Source organism: Drosophila pseudoobscura, chromosome X, assembly GCF_009870125.1.
Source record: "Drosophila pseudoobscura strain MV-25-SWS-2005 chromosome X, UCI_Dpse_MV25, whole genome shotgun sequence".
NCBI lineage: Eukaryota > Metazoa > Arthropoda > Insecta > Diptera > Drosophilidae > Drosophila > Drosophila pseudoobscura.
In genome coordinates, this window is record NC_046683.1 from 4,331,641 (window position 1) to 4,347,489 (window position 15,849).

Consider the following 15,849-nt stretch of genomic DNA (forward strand, 5'->3'; position numbering starts at 1 on the left):
CAGACTACGGCGAATTGTATCCGATATTTTCACTTCTGCCGATAGGGCTGTTCTTCTGTACTGTATATGTATTCCAACTAAAAATATCGATGTTTGAGAAAAACATCGATATGTACACCCTAGGATCGATGTTTCTCTAGCTCTAATTCAAACACTTCAAGACCTCCAAAGCGAAAATTCTGATTTGTATTAATTATTACATTTTCATATATATTTTTTTATACATAATTCTATATTGAGAATTCACAACGAAACCCAAAAACAAAACAAAAAGTATTTTGATATATTCGCAAACTGGTCACATTGTGAGGCTAAGTGGTGCTGCATACATACAAACAAGAGCGACTGTGCGTGTTTTGAGTTGGTATGCACAAGTCTATGGGTGCAAAGAGGTGTGAACAGCCGCAACGGTGAAAATAACAGAATGGGTCGTGAAGGAGAACGTAAGTATACATTCATTGCACATAAATAGTGCATAACCTTCAGTACCAGTTCCAGTACCAGTGAAAACGAAAGAGCCCTATGAAGTCGCATTAGAGCCAAGTAGGAAAGTGCATTGATAGTAAGTATTTTGAAAGGACATAGTACATATGTACAAATGTATGTACATACATTTTCTCTGTTTGCACTTGTATGTGCATATAAGTACTTATGTACATGCATACGTTCAAATTCGCGTTATTGAAGGGTAAGTATACATACATACATATATACAAACATATGTACGCAGCGATAAGTGCCAAAGGAGACTGCAAGATTTAACAAAACAGATTTTTATTGATAATGTACACTTCATTGTGGCCATCACACAATTCATTACATAAGTAAGTACACAAATGCAACGCTCGACCAGCGCTCGTTCACACATTGGCGCTGGGAAGAGAGTAGTTGCGTGTGTGTGTTCGAGTGTGGGAGACCGAGAGACCGCTCTCCCGCTTAAGACTAAGTACGTTTAAACGAAATAAAGAATCAATAATAATAGTAATAATAGTTACAAAAAAAAACCACGCGCAATTGATCTTTCACTAGCTCTATATGGTGATCCCACTGTAGGACTTATATACACAAGTCCAAAATAGAGATGATCTTCCGCAATTACATCTGCACGTACTTCACATATGTCGGTATGTATTCTACAGTCTACTGCTCTCCGCACCGTTCTGGCGCGCCGGAGTCGATTGTGACTTGTCGTAGCCGTTGCCGCTGGACATCTGCAGGTGCTGCGGCAGCTGTGTAGGACGTCCGTTGGCGGAGGGCAGAGTCGCTTCGTCGACGGTGAACACGGAGTTGTCGTGTCCGTGCATGTGGCGGGTGTTGAGCACAGCCTCCGGATGGATCTTCGAGGACGACTCGACCGAGGACTCTTGTCTTGCCGGCTCGGGCTTGCCCTCGAGCAAGAAGCAGGTGATGAAGAAAAGTATGGAGCCTGTAAATGAAAGGAGTAGGTGTTTAAAAATAAGAGGCACTGTCACCCTCACGGGTAAGATCACGAATCAAAAAGTCAACTTACTAATGCCATAGAAGCCCGCGTAGAAGATCATGATCGAGCCACGATAGCCGAGCACCTTGGCAACGGGATCCACCAGAATGGGCAGATTACCGCCAATATTGTTCATCACAAACAGGAAGACGCCAATGGTCGAGGAGCGGACTCGGAGCGGGACAATTTCGACGACAATAGCAAAAACAATGCCAAACCACATTTCGGCGAAGAAGTAGCTCAGGCCGAGGGTGATCATGGCCCACAATGGGTCGAAGTAGACCGAACCAAAGGCCGGCAATGTGGCAATCAGCTGGCTTACAGCCAGCACAAAGGCGCGTGATCGGATTCCCATCTTGGCGACAATCTTGTCGGAAACAATGCCACCAACGACCACACCCACGCTGCCAATGCCAATGGTGACCCCGAACAGCCACCAGCCTAGATCCACATCGGGGAAGTACGTGTTGTAGTACAGGTCTGCGTTGTAGGCGAAGGTCATACCTCCACAGTGACGGATGGAGGCGGCTATCATCAGCATGATCATAGCGGGATTCTTGATCACCTGCCACAGGCTGATTGGCTTGCCGCTGGCCGTCTGTCGATCGACCTCGCCAATAGACTTGCGCTCCGGCTCTCGCAGAGTAGTGCCCGTGAGTGCCGCCACGATCACCGCCAGCACTCCGGCACCCAGGTAGCATACACGCCAACCCAGATTCCAGAAGTTCGCTTTGGTGATGTAGCGACCTACGGGGAAGGCAATGCCGTATCCCCCGTAAATGCCCCAGTTGAAGATCGCCATGACCAGAGCGCGCTTGTCCTCCGGAAAGATGTCCGACATGATGCCAGTAGCCAGGGGATTGCAGCCAGACTCACCGGCGGCCATCACCATACGCAGCAGCACCAGTTGCCAGTACTCCTTAACGGTGCCCTGAAGGATTATCGCGATGCCGAAGATCACCGTGCAGGCGGTCAGCATTTTGACGCGATTGTACTTGTCGGCCGCAAAGCCCATGAAGACACCCGCTATGGTGAAGATCAGAATGAAGGTGGGTCCGGCAAGGATCTGGTAATCGATGCCCAGACCATTGTAGTTCCACTCGCAGTACCCAGTGCCGTTGAAGTCAAGGTCGTGGCAGCTGCTCTCGTTGCCCACCGCAGAGCACTGCATTGGCAGCTCGTGGCGGTTGAAGAGGGAACTGTTCTGTTGACAGGCATGATCGCCGTAGTCCAGCTCTATGGCCGTCTGCTTGGAGGTTACTCCGATGAGATAGTGGCCCAATTCGCCCAGGATATAGCCAACGGTGAGTATGCCCAGCACGTACGAGTTGTAAAAACCGCTTAGCTTCTCCAAAATGGGTATCATCTTCAGGCCGTTGTATGGAATATACCTGCAAGTGGAAAAGACAGGAAGATAATGTCGATCAGTTGCAGTTCTTAAATGTATTGCATTACTCAGTGTGTATTGTAAGTCCATCAAACCGACCATAGACATTGATTTTAGACTCACAACAATGTAAACAGAAACACATTTGTCTATCAAATTAAGGTGGCTATCTGCCTCGACAGCATACAGTATTCATCGTTTTCAATCAAAGAAGATTGGCGAACGGAGACAGAAAATTACCATCAAGTGTCTCTGCATAATGACAAATATTCTGCGAGATCTTAATTAATTGCGACAGGTCACCTCTGTCTTCGATGCAGTACCCCAGCGTCGTGACTGGAATTTCGAAAGGTGTTTTGTGGCTCAATTCATCGCCATCTCTCGCACTAGAATGAAATTGAAGGCAAGTGCGCATGTCCAGTTGCTCCATTGGAAAAGTACTGCTAATTTGTGTACCTCTCAGACCTGATCTTTGTGTTGGGGGGGGAGTCATGATGTAAGCCCTGTCGGAAACTGGTAATCTTTTCGGATCTATCGATTCTGCCACCTGTGGACCCCGTCCAGTCAGCAAGCAAAGTGCCTCGCAACAATTTGCCGTCATATTTTTTCTTGGTTGTTTCTTCTCATTCTGGCAGGCAGCAAATTAAGTTTTGGCAAACCTCCATTAACCAACCTCCACAACAATCATTGTATAGTGCCGATCTAAAGCTATGAGAGTTTGGAGCTGTAGCTTGACTTTTGACAGCCACGGCAACATGCGTATACAAATTCCTTTAATCAATCAAGTTAATTTATTTTCGCTGTTTCTGTCTTTCTTCTTTGTGTCTTACAATTGCCAACCAGCGAACAGTCAGAGCCAGGGTCAGTCCCCAGTCCCAAGAATGGCTTTTATCGCTCAGAACATTAGTGCGAGCTCCAGCGAACGAGCTCCAGTGCCCATGGTAATAGTATCCAACGGATATGCGGCCAAACAAAAGTCCCAAGAATGCGGATGTCTTGGCCAGGCCTGGGCTCTGGTCTCTTGGCCGGGCTATTGCATAGCTCATAGCTCGCTCTATTCACCATTTAAGCAGTGACTGACTGGTCTGCGCATTGTTTGATTGCTTTGGGGTGAAGAAGGAGGAGGATCGATTCATGCTCAAAATGCTTACAATAATGTGCCTTTGTGTCTTCATTTCCGAGTTCCCACTCGGCGTTCGACTCGTTCTGGTTTCGACTGTTATTTTGGCTTGAGCAGACGAGTGCAATTTTCATAATAATAGACATTAACGAATGGGTAAAGCTCCCCTGACCTTGTTTGTCATATGGGTAGGCTTGGCGTTGGCTCGATCCGAAGTGACATTTATCGAGCCATAAATAACGCAGATCTGGTATCGAGAGTTCTCATTCAGATTCGATTTTGGATGGTACTTTGATTGTTGTCGGCTTAGCCAAATTCCGAGACTTGGCCTTGACATTGGGCTTTTGTCAACATACAGACGCTGAATAGTGTGTGTGTGTGAATGCGTCAACATATTAACTATATGATGGGGTTGGGACACACACTCCATGCCCCTCCAAGCCATTCTGTGGAAAAGCCTTGGCCCTGGATTGCATCCAAACCGTCAGTGCGTGCGTGTAAATCTCGTTATCCACGAGCACATACCTCCATATACATATTTCTAGTTCAAAGTCAAGGCGGCATACGCACCGAGACCAGACCACACCAAAACCGGACATCGGACATCGGACCACAGACGAGACTTCGGTTTGCTTTGCTTCGGTTCTTTCGCTTTCTTCGGCAAGGTCAGCGGTGTTGCGTTTCGCGTATCGAGTACTCCCCTGTGTGGGCGTTCGAAATCGAATATTGCATTCGGCTTGCAATTGAAGTAGAATTGTTTGAAGCATTAAACTGAAACTAAAGTGCATTTAATTAATGCTTCAGCCGCTACGCTACCCGCTCAGTGCCAACTATTGATGCATTTTCAAATGGGTTTTACTGTACTTTGGAGGGCACTGCTGCGAGTGGAAAGCCGCGAGCGCAACTGACCTCACGCCCCACCTCATGCCACACGCAATGCCAAATTAGCCTCTCTGTTCGGGAGAATGTTGCAACGCTGATATGACAGCATCGACCCCTGTTCGCTTATGTTCGTGACAAGATTAGACCAAGAACAGGCCGCGACTGCAACCGCGACGGGAGACTGCGGTCAGGCTTGGCTGCTTGCACTCGACTCTCGAGTCGAGTCGAGTCGAGTCGAAAACTGGACACGGACGTGACTAATGTGTGAATATCTGATAGTCAAGCGCTCTTAAAAACATAGCTACGTGAATGTGGGCGTGCCATGGGGACCACAGCCATTCGTTATCTAAGAGAAATCTTTGGGTCGGGAATGAAATGGTCTAAATGGTCTAAAAGGTAACTACTACAAGTACTTATATTCTCATTTGCTACCGGTAAACTTTCCAGCCCAGCGTCAGCTTTAGGTCTAGATTTTAATAGGCCTCTTAAATCGGCTATGAAAAGCACTTTGAACAGATGACAAGACAAATGGCTGGCACTCAAGCATGCCCATTCCATTACTTACACACAATACTACTCGGTACAATTGTATTAACTTGTCTAAAAATGCGGTTTAACAGCGCTTGCACTTGCACCCGCACTATCCCCGGTGTCGTGTCGGCTGTAACCGCTGTCAAGGTTAACTTGGCTTTTATGAATGTCTTATAGACAGAGAGAGAGAGGGAGGGAGGGGCGACGGCATGCAGAGGCACTGGCACTAGCGCTGGCCAGATGGTGGCTTGGCATGCAGCTAGATTCTTTGACACTATTCATAATGAACTGCGAATAAATAATCTTAATTAAATGCCCAGACCAGACCGGGTCCGGACCAGGCAGGTGTCTCTATTCTTGATTCTCCTCCCATTTGCAATTAGCAGCCACTTAGCCACCGCTGTAGGCAAATATCTTTAGGGCCAATTAGGCTTGCGTGCCGCTGCAGCAGCAACAACAGCTGCCACTCGTTGCTGACCCTGGCACTTGTGGCACTCTTAAGATCGTTAAACACTATGAAACGCAACGCCACTTGTATTCCGATTACGTTACGGATTTTGATTTATGCATAACAAAGTTAAGCGGCTAATTGGGCTTCCAGATGGATGAAGATGAAGCCATCAGGTCGCTAAGTGCCGGCCATGTCACATGGTTTGTCTGCCCCCCCTGACAAACCATTATGGCCAAAGTGTTAACCACGGCTGACGCCGCCGAACCAAACATGTGCCGGATGTTTGTGTATATGTAGATCAAGCTTGCACAAGAAGAGAGCGAGAGACACTTAAAGACGACTTGTACAACAAGAGATGGTCAACAAAATCAAACACGAGAGATCAATCATGCTCGTCATTGGGGGAAAGTAATCGCTGGGAAAAAACCATACCTACCCCAACACCCTTTAATATGGTAATTAATAATATCTCATTGTAGGAAAGTACCGGCATGGTACAGGCCACCGGACGGATCGAAGATTAAGGATACCAACGATTCTAATTAGAAGGTCGATTGCGAATGGACTGAGTATAGGATGCCTCATGCCTCATAAATGCACATTTTACAGTTGTGTACCTCTAGCTCAGTGTCGTTTTTACTTTTCTCGGAATTGAGGAAGTTTGGTCGTTGTTGGCTAAATCTTAGCCATTTATCCTCAGATTTTATAAACGACACCTTAAACGATGCCTTATTAATACAATTATACAAATAAAAAACAAATTAAAAAAGTTTTTTCGGTGTTTTTCATAGTTTTTAAAGTCTTTTTTGAATGTAAAAAATTATACATTTTTCATTTGAAAGCTATATTTCCCAGATGGTAAGCTGAAGCTCACAATTTTTCGGATCCAATTAATAGCTGCGTTTATCAGCTTTTCAGAATGGCAAACCAAAAGTAGGATACTTAAGTTATGTGGCAATAGAAGCACTAACTCTATAAAAAATATTTCGAAATAGAAATGCTGTTGCATCATGGTGTTATTTATATGAAGAATCAGAATAGTTTCGGGGAGTAGATCAGACAAGAACCACTTGTGTTTTTTTGATGACCAAAGATCAACTAGAGGCATGAAAATAAATCGGTACTACGACTCAGCTCATCCAGGTGTCTCGCTCAACCAGATCTGAATGAATACCAAAACGCTAGAGCTGAAGCAGCGTCGGGGGTATCCCGTATGCAAATATAAGATTGCGGTGCCCACGTAGTGCCCGGCAACAGTTGCCCCACTAAGGGTATTGCTGTGTGCTGCATTGGAACTACTAATCCGGCATTTGCATAAATCAATACACTCGTCTTGGCTAGAACCGGGTGGACAGAATAGACCGGCTGACCATAGAAACAAACGCCGTTCAGAGTGCAGTGGCAGCAACAACAAACGCTAATCATCGTCTTGGCAAATATATTATTGTGTCTCGGACATTCTGCTTTGCTTTTGTGTTGAGCACAGCTTTCGAGTGGGTTCTGAAAAACGACCGGGTGCCGGACGGCGGACTGTATAACCCGAATTACGGGTAATTACGTCGTCGCTGTCGCTTGTTCGACAAACGCAAATTGAGCAGAGCAGACGAGACGAGACGAATGGGGAGATCCAAATATAAAGATACAGATACCAGATGCAAGGATGATATCTCATTATTACACACCTCGTACTGACTCAGCGAGTAAATAATTATTTATATTTAATTGCTGGATAGAGTTCAGAACTGGAGTGCTTGGCACAGATCACAGAAGCCCTAGTCATAGATTGGGCATGAAATTACTCATAAATATACATACGAGTATGCAGTATGCCAAATGGATATGGCATATCCGCCTTAAATCTTGGCCGTTAAGTGGTTTTGTGGCATAATTAGAGTGGTCCAGCAATTAGACGTATCTCGAACTTGCTGCATTATCAATTAAAAGTATTTCTAATAGTCAGCGACACCTGGCCAACCTTTCTAATTGCTCAACTATGGCTTGGGCTTGAGCTCGGGATCTCATCGAACATCATTGAGATGAGATGACATTCCGTGGAGCACAATGGACAATCTATATAAATATAAATGGACCTGCAGCTGCCGTTGCAGCCGATCCTCGGCAGAAGTCTAGTCTTTGAGTAGAGCCGGTGACAGGCAGATGCAAAAATAGCTTTGTCTGGCTGAACTTCTTATTGGACGGGTTTTGGATGATTTGATTTCCCCATCGGGAGAGAGAGATCGGTGTATGGCCTTCGCTTTGATTATTGAAATTAGAAAACACTCGCGGATAAATTATAGAAAAGGGAATGTTAATCAAAACCAGACACAGACAAACTTATGCAACTGCCTGTGCTCGTTCATTAGCAATTTGAACTTCTCCATTAAATATGTGTATATTGTATTTCTATATTTTAGCATTCCACGCGGATTGTGATCTTCGTGACTGCCCCCACAACAATATGACCTGCCCCACCCCTTGCTTGGCGAGGGGGCATCAAAAGACGCCCACCTGCAAATTATGAGGGACTTTGGGATCTCGCTTCGATGTGGGAACACGATTCAGATTCGTTGTCGCTGTCGTTCGACTAAATTGAAATTGAAATTGAAACTCAAATTAAATGATTGCCAGATTCTTAGCTTAATAAATTCCTATTTAAATTGTGCCTTCAACTTTTTGAGATAATGCCAAATTTATACAACACGTTTGAAGAACAAATTGCTCTGTCGAAGCGATCGGAAGATTCATTAGCGGCGAACATCTTCGAGGGGGGTTTCACGTCTCTTCTTGTCTCATTCTATGTCTGATCGATTTCGGTTTCTGATTTTTTGTTTTATTTACTTCGATACCCGAATTGCCGCTTGGCGGCTTTCCTTCCTGTTCGATTGCTCTGCAACGCTCCGATAAGATAGTCCAAACTTCAGAACTCATTAGGAACTGGTGGGGCATGGGCGTGGGCGTGGGCGTGTCACTCAGAGGAGGCATCTCTTCCCGTTGCCATTGCTCATTAGTGATTTGTTGACAGAGCGACCGAGCTGCGTCAATATTGAATACACAACTCAAATACAAACTTTTAATGGTTTAAGTTGTAGTGGAAGTGACTTGAGGTTGCCCTGGGGACTGTGGGGTTCCAAGCTATTCACATATCTCTCGTACTCGCACTCGTACTCGCACTCGAATAGTATGCGTATGTATGTGCATAGTATTTAAATACGTCTCGCATAACCAGAAGTCCAGCTTATTGGTTTTTTATTATTAACGAGGGGTGGAATCTGGACAGACGCCTAATCATTGTTTGCATTTAAGACTCGGTGATCGTTGGTGGTCGGTCGTTGTTGATTATTCGGTGACAAATTCAGTCAATGCTGAAAAGACTTTAGCACTTGGAATAGCCATATACTTCGCAAGCAGTTTGAATGTACTTCCTTTAGCTCAACTAATGTCACCAGGAAATCAAGGAAGCAGTGTGTCTCGATAAAAACGTTCCGAACTTTAAGGTTTTGACACTTGCATTTATGGAATCCCCCCAAAAACAGGGTTCACAATCCTTTTAAGGAGATTAACTTAGCTTTGGTTGTAATCTAACATGGATCGGATCTCTGATCCTTTCACATAATCCTCTTAGCTCTTTGATCTCCAAAGAGACCTTTCACACTCTTCGTTTCATATATATATTGTTTTCAGCTTTTTCTTGCTGCGATGCCACGGGAATAACCAAATAGAAGGATCGATCGTCGCACAAGTTTTCGAATACAATAACACTTACACTTGGATAAAGATACAGCTGCTCTTCCTCTTGTTCTGCGATCAATTCGACACTGACACACAAAAAATACTATTCTGTGGAACGCGTGCACCACTCGATGGATTTAAATTAATTGCGAACAATCATGCGCGACAGCTAGCAATTGAACGGCAACAGACCGCAGGGCGTCTAATAAGTATTCCAATATCTTTCGGTTTCACAGTTCTTTCAATTAGCCAAATGTAAGATAACGCGACAGGAAAAACACACACGATGCGATGTGCGATGTGCACATGCACAGCCACCCACAGCAAAGAAAAATATATGTAAATATTGTACACTATTCCCTGTGTGGTCGTGATCCCGAGCGAGAGGAGAACTGTACGGAGTAGTGCTGCAGATCGCTCGGAATGGGATTGTATTCGGTTTGTAAATTCTTCTTTTTGGGCACGTCCAATGGGCTGCGTTTTGCAAACACAACTAAAACACGGCTCCGTTTCGCGTGGTTTAAAAAGGAAAACCCACCGCCCGAACGCCGAACACAAAAGTCAGGCCCGAAGAAGCCAAACGATCGCTTTGCGATCAAGCAGTAGAGCCGTCAGAGACGCAGTCGCAGCAGCAGCCGAGAGAGCACGCAGCCGCCTCGTGTGGGCGCCGCTCTTTTTCACTCTCATTGTTATTTCTGCTTAGAGAATCCGAGAATCGATTGCTGCGGTAACCTTTCTCCGTCCGCGCCTTGTGGCCTGGCCAAAAATAGGATTCCGATCGGTCAGATCGAACAAAGGACTAATTAATACTCCAAAAATCGAGGGGAATATTTTCGGGCCGTGCCTCCTTTTTTTCAGGTATGCGCTTGCTCATGGCGGCGCATTTGAACTGCTTGCTTTGTCTGCATCATGCAGGTGCCTGATGCAGCTGACACTGCTTGTCATCAGTCGATCCGAGCAGTGTCAGAAATGAGCGGCTCCCATCATCCACGGCCCAAGGAAGCAGTTAGTGATCATAGCACCAAAAGACTAAAAATCATCGATTTTTGTATTGTCTTTTCTCTCTCTAAATTGTGGTAAACAAGCGACTCATCCGCGAGAGACAAAACCAGTTGGCAGAGAAAACCAGTTGGAAAATCCACGCATAATCTCAGCCCGAGACTAGTGGGCTTCCCCCTCTACCTCTACCTCTTGCCGCTCTTCGCTCTTCCAAGATCTCATCATGTTGGGTATGGATGATGACGATGATGACGGTGACGGCCACAGTGATGGGGATGTGGATGTGGATGATGAGTGGTGTTTGTCTGTGCCTTGTTCTGCTTGATCCCAGGCGAACCGAACCAAAAACCAACTGCTCCGACGGATGCTTTCGCAGAATTCATAAAAATCAAGAGGCTTGGGCGAATTTGAGGGCCGATGCTTTTAATACACTTGCCTAGTTTTATATCTCTGATATAATTAATTATTTAGCTTTGTTGGCAGATCTTTCCCATATGGCAAGAGCATACATAATATGTTTGTTGGAAGATATCTAAGAATGGATAAATGCCGGAGATGTAAGCTCAGAAAGAATTAAATATGTGTGTGGACATGTTCATACACTTGATAGACTTTGGACTACCTTTTGAGAGGGTATCACAAGATGCAAAATCAAGTTTCCAGTCCAGGTCTGGGAGGTTCTAAGCCTGCAATTGGACGGGGATTTTTTGTTGTTTTTGTCCGATCTCTGCAGTTGCCACTATTATTATCAAAGAAAGTCATGCAGCCAGTCATGTGCGTGTCGTAAATCGGTGCACGTTGATAGAAGGGTGGAGGAGGCACCCCGTTTCCAGCTGACTCACGGGTCGCAGCTTCCCCTCGCAACCAGTTTCAGTGGTGGTTTTTTTTCGCCGCTCAGAAGTTGTTGTTTCTGTCCGCCGCAGGTGTTGCTCTTTGGGTATTTTTTTTTCCTTCATTTTTTGCTGCTGCTAATTTGCCGAGATGTGGTCTTGGACACCGGCGCGCATGTGACGTCAGTGGAGAACTGGCCAGCGCTATGTGGTATTGGAGCTACTATGGGGAGTGTCAAGTACGAGCTTAGCTGTTGTGGGTGGGTGGGTGCTTGGGCGTCGGTGTTTTGTATCGTTTGTGTTTGGTTTTGTTTTTTCTTGGATATTCTTTTCAGTTCTTTTCGGTCTTGCTTGAACGCCCGCGAGCTGTGAGTCGCTGCTTTCAAGGCAGCATTCGGTTGGTAGCTCCAGTTAAGTGTTTTTTGTTAGAACCGGATCCTTGACTGATGTGGACTCTAAGACAGGGACAGCGACAGCGACAGCAACAGCGACAGCGACGACGACGGTGACACGAGCACGTGTGCAGTTTTGTGGAATGCCCCACCAGCGCCTGCGGAGGAAGAGCAGTTCCCCGACACTTGACCTCCAGGGATGCGCATGCGCCGCCTGGTGCCGTTTGGGTATCTTCCGTTGGAGATCGGTTAGCCGGGCATGCGCGGAAAATAAAAACACCTGCAATTATGCATGAATCATGAATAAATTTAATGGACCCGCACAAACAAAGAGTGCTCTAAAAATACATACATGATACGATATACTCGTATTGAAATCACGAAGTTACAACAATAAATTTTTCATTTCTTTTCTTGTTGCTGGCAGCCAAAGAACTCGGTTTTTCGCAACATGGCGAAGTGAAGGAGTTGGTCGGCTGATGTATCCACGACCGGTTTTTGTGGTCAAGGAACCGAATCGGCAAGGTCCAGTACTCAGTACCGCCCCTTCACGGCGTTCCTTCCATTATTTTTTTTGGTTATTTTTTTTTTTTGGCCAACCGAGTTTTACCTTGGTCGATTAGCACCAGAAATTTTACGGTCATGTCCAGAACGAACACGCTAATAAATGACTAACAGAAAAGGGACAATGCGGTTAGTGTCCAGTGAACTGAATGGCTTAAATCTCAACTCCGCTTAATTAAAATCCATTGACCCAGGCGATCAAAACCGCAATCCACTGAGATGCGTCCACTAAAGGCCTTGGAGAGAGGAGTGCTTCCTAGAAAAAGCAAATCATTCCATAATTCATTAATAAACAATAGCTTAAGGGGAATGCATATCCCATCCCAATACCTCCCCCAAGCTGCCCTTTGGTCCGCATCCTCTAAATGTGCCGAAATAGCTCAGTTGGGAGAGCGTTAGACTGAAGATCTAAAGGTCCCCGGTTCGATCCCGGGTTTCGGCATTCAAAATAATTTTTTTGTTCGCTTTCTTTCATACAGCAGTTCAATATTCATCTTGCTTTCCTATACCATCATTTACATAAGTCGCGCATTTATGAGGTTTTGCTGTTAGCTAAATGATTTTCAAGTTTTTGGTTCAAGCCCGCAAAGAGCTTTTATAAGCTTTCTCTAGTGGCGCCATCTCCAAAACAGTGTTGCCAAACTGTACGAAATCGAAGCGTCACGCACAGAGCTGATATCACTGCATCAAGTTCAAATTTCAAGACATGTGTAGAATGAGACACAGCAACAAATTGGTTTCAGTAGCCATCTCCTCAAACATTTAGCATAAAAATTCTTAACCTTAGCAGAAAAGATAATCGCAGCCATCTGGGGATCCCCTACATCTCAAGTCCAAGTCATGTAGTACAAAAATGTTTACTTTATTGCGTTAGCACGCTCTCCTAGCCTAGAACAAATAAAGTGTTGAGGTAAAAGCCAAACGCATCACATTTCAAAGTTAGCAAGTCAATCGCTTGCCTATGTATTATCTATCATCCTTATCGCACCGGCGGCCACATCCTCAACAACATTAATATACACACACGGTCGCACATTTAACTTTCATTAAGTTATATTAATAAAAAAAAAGGATGAAATTGTTTTCAATTGTTGACACCGGCTTGGGCGGCTAGCCCAGAACACTTTTTATTCAGAACGCAACATCTTTTCCTTCTGGCGCTGCAGCTTCTTCTTGGAGAGCTTCTTCTTAGCGGGCTCATCATCGACGGCCTTTGAGACGACCTCCTCCTTCTCGGTAAGAATGACCTCAACGTGGCACGGCGATGACATGTAGGGATTGATGCGACCATGGGCACGGTATGTGCGGCGACGCAGGCACTGGGCGCGGTTCACCTGGATGTGGTGGACAACCATGCGATCGGCATCGAGTCCCTTGCAGTCAGCATTGGCCTCAGCGTTGCGCAGCAACTGCAGCAGGAATTCCGCCGACTTCTTGGGCCAGCGACCCTGTGTGGTCTTCCACTGCTTGGCCTGGGCGCAACGTCCAACGCCGCCATTGAAGCGACGGAAGGGCACACACTCCTTCTGGTCGATCACAGCCTTCAGGAAACGCTGGGCACGACGCAGGGGCATGCGCTTGATGGCCTGAGCAGTCTCATGTGTATTCTGTGGACAAAAATTGCGGCATTAGTAATATTAAAAACACTTTAAAGGCTAAAGGCTAGCATTGAGTCACATTCTTCCAGCCATGTGAAGATTTGTGCCAGAGTTCAGGTAGAGACGCGAGCATTGAGAGCCAGCACGCCGCTGTTTTAGCAATGGTTGGATTTTACTTTGGGCACAACTATTTTGATGGTCGCATGTGAGGCAACCACTGTATGTAGTCGTTGTGCCCGCCAGGGGAGTAACAGAATTCGTGTGAGAATAACAGGCTAAAGGTCATATCCTTCCGAAAATATGGGAGCAGAGTAAGAAAAGAGCTCCACAGAAGACAAGGCCCCAGGTGCTGCTCATTCACATTCTTTCAGTCAAGTGAGGTTTTGTGCCAGAGTTCAGGTAGAGACGCGAGCATTGAGAGCCAACACGCCGCTGTTTTAGCAATGGTTGGATTTCACTTTGGGCACAACTATTCTGATGGTCGCATGTGAGGCAACCACTGTATGTAGTCGTTGTGCCCGCCAGGGAAGTAACATAAGAGGATTCGGACTCATTTAGAGGCCTAACAGTCAGTAAATAGACGTCAGCGTACTGAGGATTTCTAGAGATGTAGACAAGGTTTTAGAAGAGCGCGTCATGGATGGAGACTGCACTCAGCTGATGAACTTGTCCAGCAGATTACTCTAGCAACAATGCAAAAGCGAGATGCTGCTGGCGGGCAGGCATTCACTGATTTTAGTTGCATATATACATAACCACACTTCCGTCTCTCAACAATAACAACAACTAGGCAAGAGCGGCGTCTCGGGGTATGCTCACCTTGAAATGCACACGTAGATTGGGTCCGCGCGCCTTGCACGACTTGGTGACGTTGTCTGACTCACGGGAGTAGCGGCCCATTGTTCAATATCTGCAATATATAGCAAATACCAACATTAGTTAAGACACAAACACTTCAACCAACAAAAAAATTTGTAATGCACAGAACAAAAATAAAACACAAGTTTCGCCAGCGAATTTTCGGCCAATGCAATTGAGTATTGTCTGCAATTTCGTGCGCAATGAGTAGCACCATTCATTCGCTTGCCAATTCTGCGCCTTTTACGAAACAAACTATTTACATGCCGGCGATGTTTATAAATTTAATCAAGCCACGAAAAATAGTACCTCCTTGGTTGGTGAACGAAACCGGAAAAGAACTTTTGTCGCGGGTTTATCGATAAGATATACGGTCCGACCCTCGGAAATATACCGAAACATACCGTCTCATTTTAAAAATATACCGTAAAATACTGACGAATTCAAGTTCCATTTTACATATTCCTCGTTTTTGATCTTCCGTTGAATAATGCTGGCTAACTAAAACCCTTAGTTCTGCCCACATCATGTTATGCCGTTGATGAATAAATTTTCTTCAAGATTGGCTAGTTTTAAGTCCTTGGTTGGTGAACGAAACCGGAAAAGAACTTTTGTCGCGGGTTTATCGATAAGATATACGGTCCGACCCTCGGAAATATACCGAAACATACCGTCTCATTTAAAAAATATACCGTAAAATACTGACGAATTCAAGTTCCATTTCACATATTCCTCGTTTTTGATCTTCCGTTGAATAATGCTGGCTAACTAAAACCCTTAGTTCTGCCCACATCATTTTATGCCGTTGATGAATAAATTTTCTTCAAGATTGGCTAGTTTTAAGTCCTTGGTTGGTGAACGAAACCGGAAAAGAACTTTTGTCGCGGGTTTATCGATAAGATATACGGTCCGACCCTCGGAAATATACCGAAACATACCGTTTAATTTAAAAAATATACCGTAAATATACTGACGAAGTCAAGTTCCAATTTACATATTCCTCGTTTTTGATCTTCCGTTGAATAATG

The 15,849-nt window shown here is 45.2% G+C and overlaps 2 protein-coding genes, 1 long non-coding RNA gene and 1 other non-coding gene across 7 annotated transcripts; 2 read left to right on the top strand and 2 right to left on the bottom strand.

Moving 5' to 3' along the window:
- The first annotated feature begins 103 nt into the window (after positions 1–103).
- Positions 104–8,520, top strand: LOC26533684 (uncharacterized). 3 transcript variants are annotated; one of them, XR_001452627.2, is made up of 4 exons: positions 104–443; positions 493–562; positions 6,331–7,551; positions 8,266–8,520. It is a non-coding gene; the product is annotated as an uncharacterized lncRNA (long non-coding RNA). The 3 variants fall into 3 exon arrangements; XR_004470120.1 differs by lacking the exon at positions 6,331–7,551 and having other exon boundaries at positions 107–443; positions 499–562; XR_004470119.1 differs by lacking the exon at positions 6,331–7,551 and having other exon boundaries at positions 122–443.
- On the bottom strand, positions 758–10,104 carry LOC4815498 (putative metabolite transport protein HI_1104). Its single transcript, XM_001355536.4, has 3 exons — positions 9,615–10,104; positions 1,511–2,871; positions 758–1,426 (listed from the first exon to the last, which is right to left on the bottom strand). Exons 2-3 carry the CDS (start codon positions 2,844–2,846, stop codon positions 1,134–1,136), a joined length of 1,629 nt encoding a protein of 542 aa, XP_001355572.1. The 5' UTR covers positions 2,847–2,871; positions 9,615–10,104; the 3' UTR covers positions 758–1,133.
- Positions 10,105–12,734: 2,630 nt separating this feature from the next.
- Positions 12,735–12,807, top strand: TRNAF-GAA (transfer RNA phenylalanine (anticodon GAA)). The gene has a single exon. It is a non-coding gene; the product is annotated as a tRNA-Phe (tRNA).
- Positions 12,808–13,208: 401 nt separating this feature from the next.
- RpL17 (ribosomal protein L17) lies at positions 13,209–15,279 on the bottom strand. Of its 2 annotated transcripts, none has more exons than XM_001355535.4 (3): positions 15,131–15,279; positions 14,783–14,873; positions 13,209–13,972 (listed from the first exon to the last, which is right to left on the bottom strand). In XM_001355535.4, exons 2-3 carry the CDS (start codon positions 14,861–14,863, stop codon positions 13,493–13,495), a joined length of 561 nt encoding a protein of 186 aa, XP_001355571.1. In that variant the 5' UTR covers positions 14,864–14,873; positions 15,131–15,279; the 3' UTR covers positions 13,209–13,492. The 2 variants fall into 2 exon arrangements, with proteins under 2 accessions (XP_001355571.1, XP_033239252.1); XM_033383361.1 differs by lacking the exon at positions 15,131–15,279 and adding an exon at positions 15,085–15,103.
- Between the last annotated feature and the right edge of the window lie 570 nt (positions 15,280–15,849).